General features: G+C 41.1%; 1 protein-coding gene across 1 annotated transcript in view; it reads left to right on the top strand.

Moving 5' to 3' along the window:
* si:dkeyp-14d3.1 (transmembrane protein 132C) overlaps positions 1-21,984 on the top strand; it is a 165,851-nt gene that overhangs the window by 113,717 nt on the left and 30,150 nt on the right. Inside the window, exon 4 of the mRNA XM_042488796.1 lies at positions 4,067-4,253. Within this exon, the coding sequence (XP_042344730.1) occupies positions 4,067-4,253 (187 nt within the window). The remainder of the gene's footprint in view (positions 1-4,066; positions 4,254-21,984) is intronic.

The following is a 21,984-nucleotide window of genomic DNA, read 5'->3' as shown; positions in this document are numbered from 1 at the left end:
GAGTCGCCCTCAATGTAATGCCATACAGTGGTAACATGCATTTTTTCCCCTTGCTACGTAAATGCTATCATACCGTCATGGTGTCGGCAGGTAGGCAGTGCAGTAGAAACATCCTTGAGAACTATCAGCTGGGTTTGTCCACTCTGCGGGGAGCAGCAGGTGGAAAACTAGTTCACATAAACAAAGTAAAACATGATTTAGGGGTATTTATCAAATACAAAGTTGTGTTTCTACGTTGTGGAACTAAAATCTGCGGGGTATGCATGCTTGTTCTGGTCTGAACACCAAAGCAAGGGTGCATCCAGTGGCTCATTTGAAACAATGAACTGCATCCATTTTTGGCTTAATTCCTCGTAACTTGATTTTGCAATAAAAAATCTTTATGTGGTTTTTGATAGCAGACACATATAGGTCGTTTGCCTGAAATTGTTACATATGTAGGCAAAAAAATCTCAGAGTCAAAGAGTGGAAGGTGAAAAATGTTAAAATTATGCTCTAATGTGACATGTCATGAGATGGTTATTACGTTATGTTGTTTAAAAAAAATTCAGCGCTGACTTCTGGTTTCACAAGGGACACAAACAGCAGTCTCCTGGGTCAAAGTCCTGTGTTTGTTTTCTCGCACTTTATATTATTTCAATGTATGGGTTTACATTGGAGTTAGTTGACAGCCGGTACGGTACATGTCATACAGATGCTAAGGAGTGAAATTTGACGCCCTCATCCTCTGACCAAGCTGTTGTATTCGACACCCTGGGGATGAGAATGGGCTGTTCATTCAAGCAAACCAAGTCATTTAAAGACATCACCCTTGCTTAAAGAATTTGTGATGTGCGTTTTAAAGTACTTTTGAATTTCTAGATCTAAAAATTAAAGCAATAGTTGGACGTTTTGGGCTCATTTGCCTCTTTGCCAAAAGTTAGATGAGAAGATAACACTCTCATACCTGTTGGGGAAATATAAGACATTCTCTTTGTGACAGGAGGCAAACAGGGTTTATGGTAATGTCTTTGTTTTTTTTTCCCCCTGAAAACTCCTGCAATGACACTACCAGTCGTGTATTGTCACCAGTCTTCCCAGTCACCTCTCTATTTATGTCAACCACTGGCTTTACATTGTCATTCTGATGTATAAAATGCTACATATCGCATCTTAAACAGATACATTATGGTGCTAAGCTATTCACTCGTGTTTTATTGTGTGTCACTGCGGGTCCTGCGGATCTGCTTGCGTCGCTGTGATTAATGGGCATCCTGAATGTGCCTAAACAGCATCCTCGCAGCCATCTCTCTGCTATTCTCAGTGAGTCAGTTGTCAGCGGTCTCGGGCAGCACCTTGTCAAGTCTGATTTCCTCTTCCAGTTTGGTGTCTGAAGCCAGAGGGCCAGCTGCTTCCAACTTTAGGGCCTGTTATCTACTGAGCCCCTCTCTATTGCCTTTGGCTGCCCTCCGGTCGTCTGTCTGGCCTCAGATTTAGTCAAACCACGGCTAGTTTACAGATAATTATCAGGCTGAGGCCAGCTGTGTGGCACGCATCCACAGGCCCTTTGTTGCTAATTGAATTAGACCCCATGCTGGAAGTGACAGAAAAATGAACAGTTTCCCCCAGCGAGCCATGTGATTAGCAGACTTGGAGAGCGGAGGTCGGCTCAGGATGGCATGCTGGAGTATATGGTTGATGTCTGCGATTCAACGTCTGGGTCACATTCAACCTGACACCCATGTTTCTGTCAGGTTTCACTTTATGACGCGTGTCAATGGGGGTCAAGCACAGCAGACAATCAAAAAGGGGCCTCTGCCAGGCTTTCTACGTGAGGTAAAGAGTCCAAAAAATTTTTGTTTATTGTTTCCTCTTTTTGCCATCTGCTTTACAACTTAGCGGCTAGATAGATATACAACCTGCAGCAGCTTCAGTTTTTAAGAGTCCTCATAAAAAATGCTATAAATAAACCACTTTCACTGTGAACATTGTATTTATTACAGTTGCAGCTTTCATGATTTTTTACTAAATCACAAACACATTCTCCACACTGCAATATAGTTTCCATTCATTTCCATGTCATCGATTTTTAAGTTAAAGAGCGGCCAAAGTGAGATGATAGTTTGCATGTCTCTGCTTATGTCCATCTCATCTTTGCACTTCCCCGCAATCCCATTTATTCTCTCCTCTCCACTCGTCCTCATTTTTATATCGCTGTCATCTTTTCAGGTCTTCTTTTGAAGTTGTGTGTTTCTGTCACAAAAACTGCTAAATTAACAGCATGTCTGAATGTTAAAAATGAAGCAGAGGGACTATTTTTACCCGACAATGTGAATTTGTATAACCTCAATATTTAGTTGGCATTTTTATTGTAGAAAGAAATATAAAAAGCTCATAAAATTCATAGCATTCATGGCTGCTGTTAAACTTTGCCAAGTGGATCATGCGAGGAGGGAAATAATTGACATTTCTGAAGACAACAAAGCTAATAGTCAACTTTTCTGTCTTTTCTGGAGTCCCTTTAACATTGTCAGAGTGTGAGCTCCTGTACTTGGGAGTTAGTGTACAGTAAACATTTCTGCTGTATGACGACCTTCATTCTTTTCACCCGTCTGTATCATTGCATGCCTGAAGTGTGTTACGTTTGCCAGAGCATAAGTCTCCATGTGCTGTAGAAAGTAGGCCATTTGTGCTGATGGCTGACACAAGTCCTGGGTGACGCTCGCTGAGTCTGGAGCTCTCAGAGGTTTATTTCTGGACATTGAGCGCATCATCTGTTTACTTTGTTTGCCTGATAAACCTCCTTGTGGCTTTACCGGTTTGAGATTAGCATCTGTCTTTTTTTCCACACAGCATTGTGGGACGGTTATGTAAGTCCATGATGTCGTACTATGCCTTCAGTGGCGCGGTACTGTGATTGGTAAGCCGTTATGAAATGTGACACAAGTTATTTGGTTGTCATCTTAATTATTCATACACACCTCTGTTGGATGTGAAAATTGGGTTGTTGTGCTCTGCTGCGCAACAAATCTTTCATTCTCTCAGAATAAAGCTGAATAATATGAGAATGATGTGGAAATAGTGTCAGACGTATGTGAATACGAGCAGTGGATAAAGCATTTTCTATTATTTATTGTTTTACTGTTTTTAGTCTCCTATTCATAATTTACTCACATTTGCTCTGTTGTCTTTCCAAGATGTACCTCATATGTTTTTTCTCTGTCTCTCGTTTTGCTTGCTTTTATGAATTTTCCTTGGAAAGATATCTTTTTTTTGCGGGCTTCACAGTATTTTCTACGTGTTACATGCACCCTCCTCTCCAAACAAATATGGATTTATTCACTGTCCTCTTCTCTGTCTCTCTCTCCCTTGCCATGCACGAATTACAAGATGCTGTTTTGTGCCGGTGTGCCATAGAGACCATGCATGAAATTTATTGGCCCCGAGTCCCGCCATTTGACACGCAAGACGTGGCTAACAGATCTTGTGCCATTTCCCATCTCCTGCGGCTCCCGTGTAAAGCTGACCTTTCCTGCCTCCGGGCTATATTTAAACTCTGGGCACCAGAGACTTATGACGCCACGGGAAATTTTATTATCAACGCTCTCCATTTGTCTGACTTAATTCGGGCCCGCCGTAGATCGTGCCAAAGTATGTCGTATATTTGCTACAGCAAACAAGGGCACCGGTGACAAACCCGACCATCAACACGTTAGCGGGGGTGACGCCTGCTGAAGCGTTCCTTTGAACTGCTCTGAGGACCAGAGCATGAGCTGATGGCTTCTATTTACAGTGCACATCGCCTGTGGAAAAGAGTGAAAAGAATAAAAAGGGCTGTGGTATTATTCTGTGAAGCAGAGGGTTGACCAGAGAGGCAAACACAAAAGGACTTGACATTTTAAAGAATCTCAGCTGGTAAAATGCCATAGATTTTAGCCACAGACACATTCGTCAGCCTTCGTCATCATTAGAGAAGACAGCAGGTTGAATCAGCACACATCGCACACGTGCCTATTCTTCCTCAAATTCTTCACAGCCACCTGCTTTACCATTCAGTGACACTCTCTTTTTCTCTGTTCCCTGGCAGGTCTGAGATGGGGGTTCAGAGGGTGCTCCAGGTGGATCTGAAAATGGAAAGCTTTCCAGAGCCGCTGGGCAGCCGCTGGATGGCCTGGCAGGTGGAGTACCCGGCCAGTCGTGCCGCCACACAAGAGGCTGAGACGGAGATCCAACTGGCTCAGGAGGACCTGGCGGGCATCGTGCCCCTGGCCATGGTGAGTGATGCCACTTCCAGCTCTGTGCCACACCCACATAGATGTCTGCTCTCTCATCACTCTAAATGTGAAATGTGGAGCACCATATTCCTTTGATTCTACACTTTGAATCGACATTTGCAGATGTTTTCTTTCAGCACATGAATCATATACTTTGCACTGTAGATTGTTGCACTTTTAATCATCACTGGTGGCAGCTTGAAGGAGAAAAATGAATGTGTTCAAGAGCTGGTCACATTTTTAGTTCAGATTTTCAGCGAAGAATTTAGTAACAAAAAAAAATTCTTTAATAAACATTTGATATTTGATTTGATATTTTCTATTACACCTTGTAGAGTAAATGTTACTACATGTCTCGACATTGAAATGCCACTGACAACAGTTCATTCTTATACAAAAAACAAAACGAAAGAAAACACTGAAATGACCAAAAATAATGCCACACATATACAATGGCGCACTCAGAAATTTTTAGTAGGGGTCGCCAGATGGGGCCACAGAGGTGGCTCAATAGCTGAATTTCAGGAATTCAATTATGCTGTTGAAAGATTAGGTAAAAACTGTCAATGTCAATACAAGAGTCAGATCATTTTGAGATGATATATTTTGGTTTCCTTTTTTTTTTTTTTTTTTTTACATATAATATATAAAATTACTTTTATGATGTGATGTGCATAGACTTTTACATAATGTGTCATGAATCTGTGTGTATGTGTATTAGATGATTGATTGTTTTTCAGTTAGGCTGATAAAAAGACACATTTTAAGGACTGATGGTAAGGAACAAAACATTTTCTAGGAACAAGCCCTCTAGGGGAGATTCATGAGTACCCATAGAACCCATTTTTGTTCCAATATCTTGAGATCGAAGTTGAAGGGACTCCTTTAAAATCACCGTGCCTGCCTTCCCTTCACCAAAACTTTGCAGCTTTATTAAGCCCCTCTCCCCAACAAGCTGTGCTGACCTCGTTGGTACCAATAGATGCCTTAGATTGTCTAGTTTCACAACTTACCACTAACTTATCTTACTTTAAAGAGAGCCCAACTGCATGCTTGTTCTTCATCCGCCTGCCTACGTAGACCTCAGGTGCATGTGGTCCTTACCAATCCTTAATAATACACAATAAAAAACAGGCAAAGGAAATATTTGTTGAATGAAAGAAAACTTCTAGAATAAATACAACACTAATTATGAATAACTACTACACAAGTAGTAGTAGTAGTTTTATCATGACCAGCTACAACATCAGTATGCTGCACTAATGCATGAGTAATAATTAAAGCACCCATATAATGTATATACAGTTTGACTCTGAGAGAGGTCGTTCTTCATAATTTCGCATTTAATTTCAAGTATTCTCTCCTCAATCCAATTTTAATGGCAAGACTTCAACACGTAAGAGAGTACTTTTACATTGTTCTTCTTTTGCTTGAGTAAAAGGTCTAAATACTTCCTCCACTCACAAGAGAAGTCAGAGCTATAATGAAGGTCTGTGCCCGCAGACTGTGTTTAGGAGCGGGGCAGGAAGAGAGCATCTGTAGCTCCCAGCAGGCCTCAGATGGGATCCAGAGTGTGGCTCTCGCCTGAGGGTACGCCTGGAGCTGTGTGTCTCCCTCAGCGAGGCACAAGTACTCTGTTGTGTAGATTAACCAAAGCTCCCCTTATAGAACTTCACATCCAGAGCTTTGTTCAGCGACCCATAGTGCACTGCTTCTGATTTAGATCAAGAACATTCAGGTGAAACAAATGAATGACATCAATTTGTGTTGACTTAAGACTAAAACAAAAATGGCATTCATTTCTATTTCAGTGCATCTGATCTGCATGATACAGACCTGACTGTTGTGTTTGTGCTATTCTCTAAGTATTGCCCGTAGCTGTGGAGATGATAGATGCATGTGGGTGGCTGTTCCTGGATTCAGAGGAATGTGGCGCATCCTCACCCACTGATCCATTCTCAGGATAATTGAAGCAGTGTGTTTAATGCTGCAGTATTGTTCGAGTTCCTTCTCTCACATCCTTTTCATGTCACTGATTTATCAACAGCGTGCTTTCCTTGCTCTAGGAAAATATAGTTGGCTCTCACACCTTCCTCTGACTAACGATGATTTATATGATTATCTCGCAACGGCTCTACTCATGGGCGCCTTAATGCATGGGCTTACTAGGGCTTTTGTCTCGGGCCCTGGGAGTACCAGGGACCACGCGAGACATGAGCTTTAAAAAATGTTTAAATATATATATTTTAAATTATAATATTATACATTAGCAGAGCTACCATGAACATTGTTGGGTCAAATAAGTCACAGAGGTTTTTCTGTGCAGCCGTCTGACTCACTGGATGCAGACTGGGGCTATATGCCTGCCATTGGCCGGCTAATTTAGGCCACCATTCTTCCCGCCTTCTGAGTGTTACTGTTCCAAATTCCCTTCGCTATGGGAAACAACAACAACAACCTCTGAGCTAACAACCTACACCCTGAAATGGTCGTTTTTACAAAGTTCAGTCTCACACAGGCTCTGCCCTTTATTGGACTCTATGGGTAATACTCTCTTCCTATCACGAGCATGCAGTTGCCCTCTACAATGTGCATAAACATAGCTGATTAGGAAGTGTTGACCCGAATATGTGCAAAGCCCACAGTTTATAAACAGTGTAAAATCTGACAAGTTGATCTTACTTAAAAAATCTAGGAAACTGATTGCCTTGAGGGAGGTAAGTAAATTTAGCTAACTTGATTTTCTTAAGGACTTAAGGACCTTTTATGCTTTTTGGATTTTTTTTTGTTTGTTTGTTTTGTAGAGCATTTTTTGTGCTTGTAAAAGGTCTCCTTAGTAATAAAGCCCAAATTCCAAGCCAAAGGGAGCTCTCTCTCCCTCAGTAGACACGACTCCTAAGCTGCCTGAAACAACTTGTGTAAGTTTCAGTGTTTATTTCTGTAACTTAGTGACATCACAATGTAACAAATATAGAATGTAATTAGAGAGAGACAGCTGGACAATCAGAGCAGACTGGGCTCCTCAGGAGGCAGGACATAAGCTCAGACAGACTGTTTCAGACAGAGGTGCTGCAGCTAACAGCAGTAGGAGACACATGATGTGTAAACCTATTCTAGTAAACCCCAAAATACAAATATGATCCCGAAAATGAGGTTACACTACAAAATTAAGTAAATACAACTAAAATTTAAGCAAACCTAACAATTTGGTATGACATACAGACATTTAAACGTATAGTTATATCTACTTGCCTTTATCAAGGCAGTCGATTTGCTAGATTTATTAAACTAAGATCAGCTTCTGAGTTTACAGTGTAAGAGTACATATGCAGTGTCAGTTTCCTTTTTGTCTTCAGTGATGGTGATTGCCCACTGTCTTTTGACCACTGCAAGGTTAGGCCAAAACTTCACCCAGTTCGGTTGCATAATGGTTGGCTGGGGCTCCCTATATCTCCACTGCGGCAGCCTAGGTTATGAAGAGGTAGGCGGGCTTTGGGAACTAATTAACTTTAGCCGGTCAGGTTCAGCGTGGTTGGGTTGATGTGCCGACTGTGCTAATAGAACTAGGGTTACAATACTGTAACCTCTGATTTGGACCATGCAGTAAGACAAGCCTGCTTTGTTGTTTCAATGAGTTGTTGTAAAAAAAATGTACAGTAAATAAAACAAGCTGTGAACACCCCTTAGAAAAGCCCAGACTCTGTCTCGCAGGACTCTCATGTCTGAAGTTGAGCCGTTTTCTGACACGGCAAATTGGTTCTATTTTCCACATCTTTTCACCCTGGCAGTCAAAGTGACACTGACTTCACCAATGTTCTGATCTAATCCATTTGACCCAAGCTTCTATGATACTGTCAAATTCATTTTCGGCAACAGCCTCATTCAGCTAGCAAATGGGTGGTGCTGTAATGTTAACAGGTACAGTGAGCACATCCAGAGCTCAAGTATGGTCAGGCTTCACCTTTAGTGCAACAATTATCAAATCACGTTTGTCTTTTTTTATCAGAGAAAGTTCAACACGGTTGACATACGTCTGTTACTGTTTTTTGTGGTATTTTCTTTTGCAGAGCCATTCACATCCCCATGTGCAAGTGTTCTGCCAAAACAAGTAACCCCAGACACTATTTTTCAAGAGCACCATTGCTGCATTATGGATTTAGTGCTGGTCAAGTTAATGTGTCAGCCTGAGAATTTTTTGTCCCTATGAGAGAATGTCGTGTTGACACAGTGCTGTGCAGAAAGGTCTGGCAACACGAGGCTACTCATGCTCAGTATGTAGACCTTTATCTGCATTTTGTAAATCCTCAAATCACAAATCAGAGTTTGCTATCATCTGCTCATTGAAAGTCACGTTTTGGATAAAATCTTTTTATTAAATTAATTCTGTGAATGAGTGTGCACCCCTTCAATCAACCTTGCAGCTAACATGAGTTTTTCAATCAAATCCTAAAACCGTCTGCTTTTTTATATTCTGCTCATATTACCGACGAAGAAGGGCTTTTTAATGGCTCTATATAAATCATGCAACGTTTTTTTCACAGAGGCAAAAATCTATTTCAATTAACCTGATATAACAATTATTTTCTAAACTTGGCTAAATCAATTAAGGACAGGATAATTTAGGCAGGGGCCTCTTAGGAGATAACGATGAATAGTGTTTCATGTGTACTAAAACAGATGATATACTGTGTGCGTGTGTGGGCGGGGGGGGGGGGGGTGGGGGGGGGGGGGGGTCCGCGTGTGCGTGTTGATTTCTCCCGTCCTTGCCTTGATTTGCCATTCTGTTCAGAGGACCTGTCAGTGAGTCAGTGAAGCAGCTGCTATCGTGTCAGAGTGTGTGTGGATACTGTGTATTGAAAGGGATCAGGTTCACTGATCAGTGCATACCTTTGATACTAACATTTCAAACATTTTCGTCATCGGACTTTCACTGAAAAGGCTTTGATTGGGACAATTTTATTTCTTTTTATTTTGCCCTCTCATACAGCTAGGTGCTTTCTCTTCACTTCTCTTCATTTTCTTCCAAGTGTTTCTCCCACACAGACAGCTTCCAAAGGTGCACAACATCTCCAGCCATGGTACTTAACACACAACACAAATACTTATACATGGAGAAACATTCAGAACTCATTAAGTCTGTCTGTCTCCCTCTGTCCCCTTTTCTCTTTCCTTCACTCTTACACTCTCTCTCTCTCTCTCTCTCTCTCTTTCTCTCACACACACACACACACACACACACACACACACACACACACAAGCATATAAGGCTTTTGCAATCTGCATGCGCCAATATGAGAGAAGCACACAAGCGAGAAAGAGGAAGGCTGAATTAGATTACTTGGGATCACTGTGGCATGAAAGGCCCACAGATAAGTTCCTCTCCCTTCCCCCTGCTACACTCCTCGCTGATAGAAAAGAGGAAGTAAGGTAATGTAAGAGCAGTGCCGTCAACCATCCTTACACATACACACACAGACACATCAACCCTCCACCGCCCCCAACCCATCACCACCTTGCCTTCGCCAAAGGGAAAACAAAATCAGTGATTCCAATAGAAAACAGGTTTCTGCACACAGAACTGAAGTCACTCAGAGAGGTGAAGATGAAGATGTAGCAGAGACTGCATATATACTCCCATATCCACATGTTCAATCAATTAATCCATTTAATTGTCAGTCATTTAAGGCACAATTCCAGTGAGATGTAATCCCACCAGATCCTTAAATTCATGCATGAAAAAGAGGGTAATAATAATACATGTGTATGATTTCAGGGACGTTGAGCAGTCTAAGGCTGCATCCTTGTTTCCTGCTGACCCTGTTTTAATATGAAAACTCCAGGTTGGGTTTTTGTCTGGATGCATAGAAAGGAAGTACTTTCAAAACAAGAAAACAGACCCCCATGTTGGGATCTCGATTAAGTCTTATCAGGCACATGTGGGCACCCCTTTCCCATTGGCATGGTTTCCTCCAGCAGTGGACAATGCTCCTGGTACCTGTCACAGAGTTTGCTTTGCAACGACTCCCAATCGATTTTTTTCACCACATTTAACTTATGATACTTTTTGTAATAGTCCCACCTTGTCTTTTGTCCAAGCAAACAAATCTGGTTTTACTTTTTTCGCTGTTGTATTTTCTGTAACTAAGCAACCAACCCCGGAGTAGACAGCCTGCTTCCTAACTGCGTATGTGCATACCCTGTGTACGTGAATGGTCATGTGAGATTTTTTCAGTCGTGTTGGTGTGTACAGAAATTCTTTTGGAAACAGTGCTAAAACGCTTGTGTGCACGAACATTGTTTTCATTTTTAAAATGTCGTTTTAAAATTAAAACGTGCTAGTGTGGATGTAAGCTTAGGCAGTGTCCTCATTTAGGATCCTAGTAGCCTGAGGGTAGAAGCTTGAGCCTCTCAGTGCTGGGATGGACCTCAACAGGGAGAAAAAGCCATTATGCGGATGGCTGGGATCGTATTCTTGCAGCACCTGGTGTAAATATCCCTTTTTAAGATGCAAATCTCAGAATACCTGGGGAAAACCAATTGTGCAATATGGGAATATCATCAGGGAATACCACACAGAGTAGTGGCCAGACCTACAGTAATAACTCAGAGATGTCTGCCCACAACAGCACAGATCCAACATCATGTTTTACTATTTCTGCTCCAGACTGTTGGCTGTAATCATTAGTCTTCTCCAGATGCACAGCAGGAGGAAAAAAAGAGTACAAATTGACTGACCATAATACATTTTCCCCTGCTCTGAGGTTCAGATTTGGAAGCTTTACACAAGGAGGTAAATCTTTCTTGGCCTTGTTGGCAGGTACTTATGTTAGAAAGCAGTCTTGTAGCTTAAAAACCTGCTTTTTGACATACTCCCCTCGCTTCAACTGGAAATACCATCCTTAGTTCAGATTGTCACAGATTAAATGCAGTGGTTAGTTAGTATTCAACAACTGGTCTGAAATATGTCGATTTAGCCCTTTTGCCAAGCTGTAAACATTACTCACTCACCTAAACAGAGCAACATCGACGCCTCCTCTTTCACACCACTGGTCGAAAGCAAGTTCGATACTCAGTCTTGTTTATGCCTCTATTGTTTCATCTCCTATCTCCTGAGAAAAAAGCTGGATCTCTGAGAGCCAAAGAAATAAGCAGAACATGGCCGAAGGCTGGTACTGCAGACTTTGTGTTGATCAACAGCATTAGCTATATCACATTGCAGACATTCAAAAAAAAATTGCTCAATGGAACTTTTTGTCTAGCTGCCTTCGTAATTATGGTACTGTAACTAACAATGAACTAATAGCCTTTTTGTCGTTATTATGGTTATTGTTGTTTTAGCAATAGTGGATCATTTTTGTGATCTTTGATCTAGACAGTAAATCAAGGTTACAGACAAAAGAGAGAAGAAAAGAGGAGCAGAGGAGGAACAGACTTAGAGGGAAAAAAGGGGGTGTTTTCAGAGATAGCGGAGAGGGAGAAAGACGGGGAAATTCTGCACTCCTTTTTAATCAAGTTGAGAGGGGAGACTTCACAGAGCATGCTGAAGGCATCTGTTGACACAACAGCTCTGTGGTTTTGCTCTAGAAGGTCCTTTCATCTGTAATTAGCACTAATTAGTGTAATAAGCTAGACTGTATTTAGTCGTAATAGAAAAGCTGCCGTAATTCTGTTTTGACCAGAAATAATCTCATAAACTGAACGAGGATTCATAACTGACCGTGTCTCTAAAGGTTGTAATGTAATAAAGCTAATGACTATTAGAAATGAGAAGCTTATTTTGGGTTTGATCACATTTATGGCCTATTACTTCAATGGCTCCTCAGACCCGTTCCCAGCCCATTTGTGTCGTCTTCTAAATTACTGTGCCCTTGCCGGAATTGATTATTATAAAAAGGTCTTTTTATTGCATTTTCCCAGCCAAGTGATGGGCTCTGCCATGGGTGACACCTCTGGGAAGGCAGAGACATCGTTTTGAAAGACGAAACTCTTTTCTCTTTGAAGAGGGCTCCTCTGTGTGTTTGCCACAGACCCACCTGCATTGGGAGGGCTTAGAGCGCTGCACACCACTTTGTCACCAATTTCAAACCGTGAAGCAGAAGTTCTGCAAATGCAGCAATTATTTCAAAAGCAGAAAATGAAAAGAGTACTCAAAAGTTTGAGTCAGTTTAATGCAAGGAAATGCCTCAGACTTTTTTCTGCGGACGGTAATACTGTTTGCCTGTCCTGTCTCGTCTTCTCTTCACCTTTTTTTTTCTTTTCCTCTTGTTCTCCACCTCCTCTCTCTCCCTATATTGGCTCCAGACAAACATACATGAATATATTAACAATGTAGATTAATTGCCTCCCTTGTCACCCTCCGCCTCCTTGTGCTGGCATCCTCCATTTTACTTAAAGTGTGAAAAAGCTGTGTGTTTTTTTGGGTCATCTTGAGATGGATCTTAAAGGCAGTAATTGGATGCCTGAGCAGATTTCCCCCCTGCACAGTAGGAGGCTGGTCCATTATCTTTCACCATCGTGAAGTAATACGCTCCTGTCCAGGCTGCCCTCATCATCATTACCCATGCTGTGGATGCCTGGTGATGGAGAGGGAGCAGGAGGACAGGGCATACATCATATCTGGACTCATCAGTCTTCCTGTTCCAGGCGAGACACCAAACTGTGCTCACTCACGCGAGCATTCGCGGGCATAGAGATGAGGAGAAATGAAAGCAGCCGTTTGCATTCACGCACCGCTCCAATGTATCGTTAAACAATACATCATCACCCCGGCCTTCTCCGGCCACTTCTGCTCTCACATGATAAAGCCATCTATCAACATCCTCCAATGAATGTTTCATTTTACTCCTTTCGATTCCATTCCCTCTGTTGCAATGCACATCTTCTCTGCCAGGCAAGTGAGATCTGGAGAGCCATTCATCAAACGCATAGTTAGACATACAGACACGAGCACTTATATGCCAGCTAATCCAGAAATGTCGCATGGACGCTGGTAACATCATGCAAGCTGTTTATCAAAAGAGCATGTACACCTTGTTTTAATGGTCCCATATTGTAAAAAGTCAGATTTCCATGTGTCTTTTTTTAGGGGCTGTGAAATGATACATTTTTTACATCATGACTAATTGCAGAATTTCATTTTTTTTAAATCAACAAGCTCTATTTGCTTTATTTTATGCAGTCTGGCACTTTATTTTACCCTTAAAAAACTTTTTTGTTCACTTTCCACAATAATTATACATTTTGATGTTAAAATATTAGTAGGGCTGTCAAACGATTCATTTCCTTATTCATGATTAATTGCAGAATTAATTGCGCTCGAATCACATGTTGTCAATTCCATTATTTGGCATTACAAAACAGTTATGAGGTATGTATAGACAATGTAAAGCAATTCTTACCAAATTTTGATGAGAAATCAAATGACAGCCAAAAACTGCATGGTATGAGCATAAAGTGGGCGTGTCTGTAAAGGGGGCACTCCTGGGTACCCACAGAATCTATTGTCATTCAGATATCATGAAGTCAGAGGTCAAAATCTGTCGTCGTCAAAATCCGTTTTCCATCGCCAAAATGTAAAAATATGAAATTTTTTCAGTTTTATATGATAGCGGTATCATCACTTCAGCTTTAAGACTCAGGCCAGTACAGTCTCTTTTTTCCGTAAATTTTTGATGTCAATAATTGGCTACTATACAGACTGTTAAAGTTAAAGTTGAAACATAAACATGAACATTCTAAATACATTCCTTTGTATTTCCCTTTTAAATGTATTGCAGTGTATTTAAATGACATCAGCTGACAGGAAGTAAATAATTAAACCAAGCAGCAGTCAGAGACAGTGGATAAACAGAGGGTCGGTTCCAAGTGGCATACTTTTTTTTAATTACTTTTAGTAGGTTCATAACTGCCCTTACAAAGAATATACTGTTGCATGCAGTATGCACATAATCAAGACATATTAATTTTTCATAACACTGTGTCCTTTACTTACACCCTCTTTCTCATATACCTGTTACCATGGAAATAAAATAAAACACCATTCGCCAAGCTTGGCAGAGACAGAGGTCAACCCAGAGGGTCCTGCTGTTGTTACTTTGCAGAGTTTAATTTTTAGGTTACAAAGGTATACATTGTGGATTCTGAAATGTTATATGCATTAAAATAGCCTATAGATGCATTTCTCTATCACTGTTATCTTCATTTTTTTGTTGTTTATAATCATTGACTATTTTGTTCACTTAAATAATTTATACTCCTGCTGTTACCGTTCGACTGGTCATCTGTTACTTTGAGGCGCGTACAACTGTCATTGTGGCCTCTGTCAGCTGTCAATCAGCTGTCGGGTCAGACTAGCCAGAAAAGCATGCTTACTTGCATACTGCAAAATCCAACAGGATGTAGACCATCCACACACTACATTTGACATACTATTTATTGGAACATACTAAATATTTTTTTGCCATACTATATAGTACCATGGATGTTGGAACGCACAGAGAGATGGCCCACTTTAGATTCATTTCCTGTATCTGTGTCATGTGGGTTTCGCCACTGCCGCGCCCATTTAGGAGACTACAGCAGTCCTAACTCTCTTCATTACAATATGAAAAATGAATGAGAGTACAGATTATGACCGTGCCCTTAGTCCCATAGTCACTGAAGTAAATATTTGATCCATCTGTCACAAGCCCCAACCCTTCTTAGCATTCTGACACTGAAATTGCTTTTTTTTTTTTAGACACACAAATCAGAAGAAAATAAAGCTGGTCTCTGTTTTTGCAATATACTCTGACAAGATCTGGCAACAACTGACGTTATCTTACACTCACAAAATAAGGAACAAACATTACATTTGTACTGTTTATAGTGTTGTATTGTTTTGAATCATATTTTTCCATCCACACAACGTTTACTACACTTCCAATCAAGATGGTATGTGGGTGAGAGACTACCATACCCACTTAGGAGACCATAAGTGAATACCATTTGTATACGATACGATACGATACGATACGATACGATACACTTTATCGTCCCCACAGGGGAAATTTGTCTATTTATCAGACAAATTGTATTTATCATTGGCGCAACTTGTGATGAGGCATGAGTATCCTTGCTGCAGCTTAGCAATGTGATTCTGGTGAAACACTATAAAAAGATAGAGAGGGTCGCTACAGCGCTGTTACAGTCTTTCACCCATGAGCAATATCAGTGCAGAGACCATAGACTTTAATAATACCTAGACACTGGACCAAAGATAGTGGCTATTCATTCCAATGGAGTTGCTCACCTAGCGAATACACCAAAAGTTTTCTTGCTTCTGAGTGTCTCCTGCTGGCCCCGCCCACAAGTTCCCATTAACCTCATAGACTTTACATGATGTTATGGATTTTAAAATTGCTTTTCTTGGCTCAAGGAAAGTTCTACAAATAAAATTCCTCCATGGCTCAAAAATGTAGGATAGAAAAATTCATAATTGACACTGTACGCAGTTCAAGGTCAGCAGTTTTACAGATGTCTCTTTTACAATGGTGGAGGAAATTTTCTTGCTGCAATACCGTAAGTGGCCACTGGGATGCAAGGATGAGCGGCTTCCTAGGGGCTTAGGTAGAGATGCTGAGAGTGCAGATGTGGATGACCCACAAACATTGACCAGTCAGAGCACACCAGGCTTTTTCAGGAGGGGGCTTTAAAAAGACAGGTTCTAAAACGGAGCATTTCAGACTGAGGGTAAACTCAGGTTTATTCAGGTGGACAGTATGCTAAAAAATAATGTGTTTTTTGACCATTAAATCATGTAAACATGATCTAGTAGAAACCCAAAATACAATGTGAGCCCGGAAATTAGCATAATTAAAGACCTTTAATGCACCTGATTTTAGTTATTGAATAACCTCACTTCCTGTAGTGCTGAGTCTTTGTTGCATGTCCCTGCTGTTTTAGTGGAAGAGGATAAAGCATAGCTTTTCTTTCCCCCACAAAGCATGAGTCATACAGTTTACAATAAGGAGCTGATGGATGGACCCCAAGCGAGCAATCCATTAGCATCTACATCAGCTTGGAGGCTGATGATGAAGTGGTAGCACTAATTGAGGCTGCCGCAGTATGCACATGTGGCGTACTACATGTAATACTAATTAGGACAACAGATTGTGACAAATGGTCACTTAATCCAGAACACGATCAAAGTCCTTGGTGCTGGATGGCCTAACATTTTTCATGTTCTTTAGCTCCTTCGCTTTCACCAGGATGTAGAAAGTATTAGGATGTACTGACATTCATTTCCATTGCAACTGCATGTACGGGAGCAAGTGAGGAAATGAGTAGGTGAACTGCTGTACCTTTTCATGACACTACCACATGCTGGGAGTTAGTTTTAAAAAGAATGAATGCACAAAGGTTTAATAGCAAATTCTTCTAATGTCACTCAAGAAGACAATATACCCCGAAGTGCTTGAAATAATTGAGAGGCCCTAAAGTGAGTGGGATGGGTTTGTTACCCTTTAAAACACACACTGGCACAACCTCCCTTGTGCGATATGTGATTAGGGCTTTAGATGAATACATTCTGCTGCTGCAGAATCTATTTCTGCAGCGCTTGCTCATTATGGCGACATTAGGAAATTATCACTCAGCATCAAGAAAGCTAACCTTCCCACGATGCTTAAGAAAGCCCCTTCAGCAGCAAGGTCAAATCACTTGTTTACTTGCCACTCTCAGAGGTTGACCCACAATGCATCGTGCCTGCATTTGTGTAAAAGTTCATTTCTGCTTTACCCACAGAAAAAATGGCAAAGACCTGCACCCCTTTGGAACCACTTATATTCTAGTTTCTCTAATTGAATGCTGTGAACCTTCAGCCCCGTCACTGCAGCCATCTTTGTTCTCTTAACTCTGTCAGTTGTGGTGAAAATAGTTTGTACATTAAGGAGAAAAAAAAGAGAAGCGAGGATGAAGTGAAGGGCAGGATCCAGGCTGACAGATCAATCTCAGAGTGACAGGGTCTGCACTCGTCCATATCTCACATCTACACATAATTGTTAACATCCCACTTCACGCTCTGGCCAAGTTCTATTCATTCTGACTTAAATCTCGGCCCACTGAGGTTTGCGAGGAATGTGTGTATTTCTTTTTTTTTAGAGGTAATGGACTCTACAGTGAAACTGACCTTTGTGCCTGCTGAGAAAGGCCTGTGTCCAGAGGGCAGCTAAGCCAAGCTAAGCCAAGCTAAGCTGCCAGTATGGATCTCGATCAGAGCTGGGTGAAGAAATCAGACCAGAGATCGGGAGGTCATCCCCCACAGGCACGGTTGGCTGTTGGTGAAGAACTCTTCATCGATCGGTTGAGTGTAATAGATATTGGGCTGAAATTGAGCAGACTGGTGCAGGCAGGGTTGTTTCCCTGCTTTCTTAGCCTGCAGGCCCCCAGCTCAATGGGCAAACAGCAGGGGCACCAGTGAGACATCACAGCAGCGGAGCCAGCATCAGTCAAAGCGCCCGCCAGCTCCTCTTCCCCCGAGCCCCCGCAGCTCTCTCACTCATCTCTAGGTGAGCAGAGAGCTGCTTGTGTCCCTGGTGCCTGACCTTGATTCTTCTGGAGCTGACTGTTGTTGAAATTCTCCAGGGACACCCGTTCCTCCCTCCTGACCCACTGATCTAGATGTATTACAGGTATGGTATTCATGAGGATAGCAGGGGATTCATCCTATAAACGTGAAATATTGTACTCCAAGGTCCAGCCATGTTTTATTCACAAGCTCCTTTTCACAGCGTGAGGTGCAATTCATGGCCACAGGACTCTGGAGGTTGGCTCCGTCCCACCAGCACCAGCCAACGATAATTCCTAACTTTATCTTGAAAGTACAGACACTAATAAGCCCTCTGCACAGGCATGTTTATAAGACCCTGAAGGTGAATGGATGCAGCACAGAGTACTATGACTACAGTTCATATACCATTTCCTATCACATCTTCCTTCACATTCTGTGTCTCTTGAAAATAAAACCTTGAGATAGACATTTAGGCTAGGTTGCACCAACAAGGATTAATTTAATCTAAGTTTAGTAAAACTAGGTTTGAAATGAGTAAATTTAGATTTATAATTATCATTACCATTAAAAAAGTTTAAGTCAAGTTTATTTATTTAATACAGAATTAAAAATAAATACATTATAAAAAGTACAATCAGCATGCTGTCTAAGTATAAAAGAGAGTTGGAGAGGAAGTGTTAACTGTTTAAACGGTTGCTTCTCTGTAACAATAAATGTTGCTAGTGAGCTATAAAAGTTGCTAGCTTAATGGTACTCATAATTACAGTTTCCTTTGTGAATCAGTATCATCATCATAAAAGTCAAGAGGGTTGAGTCTGTGTCTCTACTTTCTTCGAGTCACTTAATTATTTTGCTCAGTCCATCTCAAATGGCAGCCATTGTAAAAGTTAAACTTCCTAAACTGTAGGTTCAAAGTTAACCCTGGACCACAGTTTAAATTGGAGTTTAAAGTTTTGGTGCAACAGAATGAAATGTAATGTAGGTTTAGAGTAAAAACTAAACTGAGATTAAAAGAGAGGTTTAATTTGATTCTTTCTAAATTTAGAGCCCGTTTTAAAGATTGGTGCGACAGAAATAGGATTTAATTAGGTTTTAAAGTCTTTGTTGGTGCAATCCAGCCTCAGCCTCTTTAGAGAAATGAATTATACATGTCATCAACTGTGTAGACTAAGAAATCAGGGACAGTTCATAATGTAATTAATATTTGTGGGGGGACTTGTCCTGTCAGCAGCTTGTCACTGTGACTGTTCCCCACAGTCAAAGTTTACCCGTATATCATGTGCGCTCATAAATAATTTACAACTGAAAGTGTTTCAATGGACTAAAACATCAATAGCATCTATGAACTATCGGACGAGGAGGGAGTTCTTATCAAAACGTCATTGGTTGCCCTTCTTTTGAAGTTTGCGAGGGCAACAATACAACATAAATCAGTCCACCTCTGAGTCCACTATAAGATCAAGAGTTTCTGTTTAAGTTTATGCAGCACTTTTTTCCCCTTCAGGTGCTGTGAAAAGTGTGGAAAAGGATCCATGCCGACTGTTTTGTCTTTTGATTTTCTCTTTCTCGCCTTGATGCTTTCACAGTCACATTGCCTCGGTCATCAAAAGTCAAATTCAGGCCAGACATTCAGAAATATAATGCTTTATTCTTTTATTTCAGTCAGAGACACTTGCAGTAAGTCAAGGAATTCAATATTTAAAGCAAAAGGTTATACTGTTAGATTTTTTTGCAAAGTGGGCAAGACTGGTTTTTGAGGGACATTTCATGAGTAGCAGAGGTTTCTGTGGAAGAATTAATCCCCCATAAAAGGGATAGTTTGGATTTTTTTAATGGGGTTATATGAGGTACTTATCCACAGTCCGTGTATTACCTACAATAGATTGTGATCGGCATGTCCCTATTTTTTTTCTAGCAGCTTAAAAAAATTAATATCAACCCAAGTGTACGCTATATTAGGCTATTTTTACCACTTTACCTTCTCATCAGACAGCCCCTTCATTTGGAACTACATTTTCTCAACTGTAGAATTGCCATTTCCCTACACATAAGCACAACTGTGACACTCAGTATATTATGATGCAGATTAGCTGTTTGGGACTGTGAGTGGTTTAGGGATCAGCAAATTACCAGAAACAAATGCAAGAAAACAAAATAAATTACTTATTATAACAGTGACAACAAAATGACATTCACTGTGGGACAAGATGTTACCTTTATGAACCAGAGTAAACAAGAAACTTCCGTCGAGGGAAAACAAACAGGCCAAGAAAGAGAGATGTGCAGGAATACAGAAGTTCTGTTGTTGAGAAAATGTAGTGCCGATAGAAAGGGGCTGTCTGATGGTAAAGTAAAGCTGTGAAAATATTCACAATATAGCATCCACTAATACAAATTTAAATGTTTTTAGATAGACCTTTTATTAAGTGGCAAAAATATGTTTTGATGTTAACCTAAATTCACACAGAGCTGTAAAAAGCTAAGCTTCCATGGTGGTAGTCTTGCTTCTCAAAACTGGGAGTGTGACGACTGACATCTACTGTAGGTAATACACTGACAAAAGATGAATACCTCATTATCCACTTCAAAAAAGATCCAAACTATCCCTTTAAAGGAAGACTTTGACATTTTGGGATCTATGCTTTTTTTCTGTCTTTGATACCTCTTAGAAGAATAAGTCTTTATTATCACATGTTAATTGTATAGCAAAATTTGTCCTCTGCATTTAACCCATCATCTATGGAGCAGTGAGCGACCGCGTGCAGCGGGGACTAACTCCAGATCTACGGCGAGTGCCTTGGTCAGGAGTACTACTTACATGTTTTTTACGTACATGTTTTTATGTCTGTCCGGAGAACCTACAGTCAGTCTTCTTTCACTTTATTAAATGAACAATATGAAAAGGTTAGCACATTAATAGAAGATTGGGGTGGTAGAGGGGTTTTTTGGGCAGCAAAGAAACTGAAGTGAGTGTATCAACAGTCGGGTCATAATGGCAGCATCTCACACCTGATTGAGTGTAACTGGATGTTACTCGTCCGCTGGTAGTCAAGCAGTGATTGTGAGACATGAGATAAGCAGCTAAGTCATCTAATGAAAATGTTGCATCAGAACTATTCCAGAACCAATACTACGCTCCATACTTGGTTATTATGAACAGCATATTCGTGTGCAGGTATCTATTGTTAGGAGGTTAATATTTTGCCAAAATACAGACAATTTGCAAGAAAAAAAGCTAGTTCAAAAAGGACTATAGGGGATTTTAGGAAAAGTTACACCTGCAAATGTCCCAAGGGCCACTCATTAATAACAGCAACCAGCCCAACAGTTCAGCTCATTGGCATAGTACTTTCACAAAGTACTTTGACAGGAAATATGAAGTGCCCTTTATATGATGTCTCTCAATAATTGAATGAGGAACCTGGACATGCCTGCTAACTGCAAGGCACCACTCATCCTGTCCATGTGATCCCCATCATGATCTCCCATTACCTCTCCTTTTAAACAGACACATTCTGCAGCGAATCCCCCTATCAAAGCAGCCATCGAGTTAATCTTCTCCCCACCAGCTACAGCCAGCAGTAATGAGCAGATCGCCCCCCTGACCAGCATGTACCTCAGACGGGGCACTGCCACTCATTGGAGATGAGCTCTTTGTGCACCACGCACTGTTGCCACCTCCATCCAGTTGGCTGGGAAGCAAGGAAGTGGGAAGAGGGGGAGAGGAGAGGGAAGACTGGAAAGGAAGTAGCTCATTGTTTGAGGAGCAAAGAGTGGGAAGAGAAGAGAAGGGAGCAAGAGAGAGACCCTCATTAAAAGGCAGCGTGTTGGCTTCACAACCATCCCACCACTTCAATGCGCTGTCATGCAGTGATGTATCGCTCTGCATGGTGCTACCAAGGCCTTTATTCCCGCTCTCCTCCATGTTTCTTGCTTCTAGCCAATTAAACGCCCACTGGAATAGAAGGGAGGAAGTGCCACATTGAGCATTGCACAATGTGGAGAGAGGAGCTGATGAAAGGACATGTCTCTTTTAGTCTGCTTAATAGCTTCAGGACACTGTCTGAGTGGCGTTTAATGTCTACGGCATATCATTCACTATCCCTCTACTCCCATTTCAGTTTCCTCACACGTACGCATCACCAAGGGATGAAAATGTTTATCAGAACTATGAATATTTCA

This window comes from Plectropomus leopardus, chromosome 6 (assembly GCF_008729295.1).
Source record: "Plectropomus leopardus isolate mb chromosome 6, YSFRI_Pleo_2.0, whole genome shotgun sequence".
In the NCBI taxonomy this organism is placed as follows: Eukaryota; Metazoa; Chordata; class Actinopteri; order Perciformes; family Serranidae; genus Plectropomus; species Plectropomus leopardus.
The sequence above is the reverse complement of the archived record's forward strand: the minus strand, read 5'-3'. Positions and strand labels throughout refer to the sequence as shown.